The sequence below is a fragment of the Pyxicephalus adspersus genome, chromosome 12, assembly GCF_032062135.1.
Source record: "Pyxicephalus adspersus chromosome 12, UCB_Pads_2.0, whole genome shotgun sequence".
In the NCBI taxonomy this organism is placed as follows: domain Eukaryota; kingdom Metazoa; phylum Chordata; class Amphibia; order Anura; family Pyxicephalidae; genus Pyxicephalus; species Pyxicephalus adspersus.
Genome location: NC_092869.1, coordinates 1,464,309 through 1,467,441, shown reverse-complemented (window position 1 = coordinate 1,467,441; position 3,133 = coordinate 1,464,309). Strand labels below are relative to the sequence as shown.

At 49.4% G+C, this 3,133-nt stretch overlaps 1 protein-coding gene across 1 annotated transcript in view; it reads left to right on the top strand.

Moving 5' to 3' along the window:
- Positions 1–1,015: 1,015 nt before the first annotated feature.
- Positions 1,016–3,133, top strand: part of KCNN3 (potassium calcium-activated channel subfamily N member 3) — a 42,411-nt gene continuing 40,293 nt past the window's right edge. Inside the window, exon 1 of the mRNA XM_072427915.1 lies at positions 1,016–2,133. Within this exon, the coding sequence (XP_072284016.1) occupies positions 1,381–2,133 (753 nt within the window). The 5' untranslated portion in view covers positions 1,016–1,380. The remainder of the gene's footprint in view (positions 2,134–3,133) is intronic.

Below are 3,133 nucleotides of genomic sequence, written 5' to 3'. Positions count from 1 at the left end.
ACCAAGGTATATTATATTTAGCAATATTGCAATAGGAGCTAACACTCTAATGGAAGCCACGATCAATAGATCCATCGAACGCTGTACAAAAGAATCAATGGATTGGGAAACAATACTCAGATCCTTGCACCCAGGTACATTATATTTGACAATCTTGCCAAAAGAGCTAACACTCTACTGGAGACCAGGATCAATAGATCGATCATACGTAAAAAGCGTAAAACGTGTCAGTTGTACAAAAGAATCTACTGATTTGCAGGCAATGCGCTAATCCTTGTACCCAGGCCCATTACATTCAACAATCTTGCCAAAAGAGCTAACACTCTAATGGAGACCAGGAATCATAGATTGACCGAACACCAAAAGCAAAAAACGCATCAGCTGAGCAAAGGAATTAAAAATTTTGCGAACAATGCGCTGATTTTCATACCCAGGTACGTTACATTCCACAATCTTGCCATAAGAGCTAACGCTCAAATGGAGGCCAGGATTAACTAAAGATTAACTAAATGTCAGGAGCATAAAATGCGTCAGCTGAATAAAAAAATAGAATAATTTGCTAACGATTATTTCCAGGTATTTTCCAGCCCTACTCAATGTATGTGCAGTCTGCTTTGAACGTCAGACAGCCGCTCATTAATAACAATCCAATTACAGGAAGAAATATCGTTAAAGTTGACGTTATTCACTGGTGAGAAGTCTTTCGATTCGATATCGGTCGTACAGAAACCGCGAGGTGTATGACAGGGCCACGTATATGATTACAATGATCAGGGGGAACATGACGCTTTATTGGCTTTGGGGAAGATTGATGAGCTTCGTTATTAGTACGGACGGCTAACGAGCTGTGTAAGATATACACCTCCCCCCCTCCCCAATCACTTACTGGGACCTATAAAAGAAAGCCTTTGCCAGCAGCTGATGGAGCATGTAATGATCTAGGAGAGGGAGGGGGGAACCAATTAGAGATGGAGCTCATCCCTGGGACTAGGATCCTGCAATTTTTGGCAAATGCCAGCATGGATGCCTGAAGGCCACCTGTGCACCTCTGTAGCGGTGGAGAGGTTAAAGTGACGGTGTGCGGGGCTGGCTCAGCAAGCCAATGAGAGGAAGCTGCCAGAGGTGGGTTTGGCTTGGTAACCGAGAGGAGAGAGAGCTAGTTACAGAGAGCCGAGGGAAGCAAACATAGCTTGGCAGATGAGCCTACCTTCCCAGAAAATGACACCCGGGAGCTGGCAACTGGCACCAAAGACCTGAGGCATCGCCTGGCGGAGGCAAGGATCTCAACCACCAATGCCCCTACCCGTTGCCCCCTCGTAGATCGATCCAGGAACGGTAGTCAGAATTGGGGGGCCGAAGGTAATCCATCACATCCAGACCATGGACTCGTCCGGTCATTTTCATGATTCCGGGGTCGGAGACATGGAGGACGAGCCCAAGTGCCAGTGCCCGTCGTCTGGTGACCCCGCTAACCAGCTGCAGAGCCAGGCGTTTCAGCACAGCCTGTTGCATTCCTCCCCAACTGCGTTCAGGGCCCCTCCTTGCGCCAATTCCACGGCTCTCCACCCTTCTTCCAGGCAGGGGAGCCAGCTCAATTTAAGTGACCACTTAGTTGGACACTCTCCAAGTTCAGCGACTACAAGTGGGGCTGGCGGAGGTTGCAAGCACAGACAAGCCAGCCCTCTGGTCCACAGAAGGGACAGCAACCCGTTCACCGAAATAGCCATGAGCTCCTGTAAATACACCGGAGGGGTCATGAAGCCCCTCAGCCGTCTAAGTGCCTCCAGGAGGAACCTGATCGACTCGGAGCCCGAGAGCCAACCGCTCCAGATCTTCAACTCCAGCAACCCGCCCGAGATTGTCATCTCTTCCAAAAGCGAGCACCACTCCAACCAGACTTTGCACCACCACCCCAATGCCACCCACAACCACCAACACTCAGGCAATAACAGCACCAACACCTACCCGAAAGCCAACAAGCGCAAGCACCAGAACATCGGGTACAAGCTGGGGCACCGCAGGGCTCTCTTCGAGAAACGGAAGAGGCTCAGCGACTACGCTCTCATTTTCGGAATGTTTGGGATTGTGGTCATGGTCATTGAGACCGAACTGTCTTGGGGATTGTATGAAAAGGTAGGGTCATCCTCATATCAATGATTGGGGGGTTGTATATGTTACCATGGGCCTGATGTATTAAAGCTCTCCAAGACCGGAGAAGATACACCATCATGGGTGAACCTGGGTGATCCAGCAAACTTGAAATGGATATCGCAAAAATAATTTGCTACTAGTTGGCCAAATGTTTTTACCTTCTGCAGATCTTTAATAAATCAGGCCCGTCGGATTGGGGGGAAATGGCTTCCTGTTCCATTTTTTTATTTTTTTCCTAACCCCTTGGATGATGAGACTGGGAAACCGAGCCTTGGATTTGCTCAGCTGCAACTGAGCGACTCCTTCGGTGCCAGAAAGAGTTAAGTGTTTGTGTAACGCGCACGCTTAATGTGTTGCCTGCTCGCTTCCTAACCTGAGGAAATCAAAGCTCCTGGTAATTGCCCAGAAGTGCATCTTCTAATGTGGGGGGGGGGCAATCCTCCCATTCCATACCTACACCCGGCATCCTAAAGGCAATGGACTCTGGGATTGCCTCTGCTTGCTTGCTGACGATGGGAGAAAAGATGGCTACAGGTGTCAAGGAGGCAGGCGAGAGCGCGAGCGAGGTACAAGTGTCGGGAAAAGATTGGAGCTGTCTGGCATCGTGCAGCTGTGCTGGGGGGGGGCCCTGCCATCCATTAACTGGTGCTATTCTTTACCCGTCTCAGGGAAGCGACTCGGGAAGCGGGGGGAATGTACAATGAGATCCTCTCATTCTGCAGTCATAATAAGCTCTTCTCATGGAAAGAAAGAGGATTCAGATGATTGCAAAATGAGCAAACGGCTTGGCCTGCAAAAGCGAACAGAAAATTGGGGGGTTCATCACTAGAGGGGTCACCATAGGAGGAAGGAGGTCCTGATTCCTCTATATAGATAGAATTGTGGGGTCACCATCACTAGAGGGGTCACCATAGGAGGAAGGAGGTCCTGATTCCTCTATATAGATAGAATTGTGGGGTCACCATCACTAGAGGGGTCACCA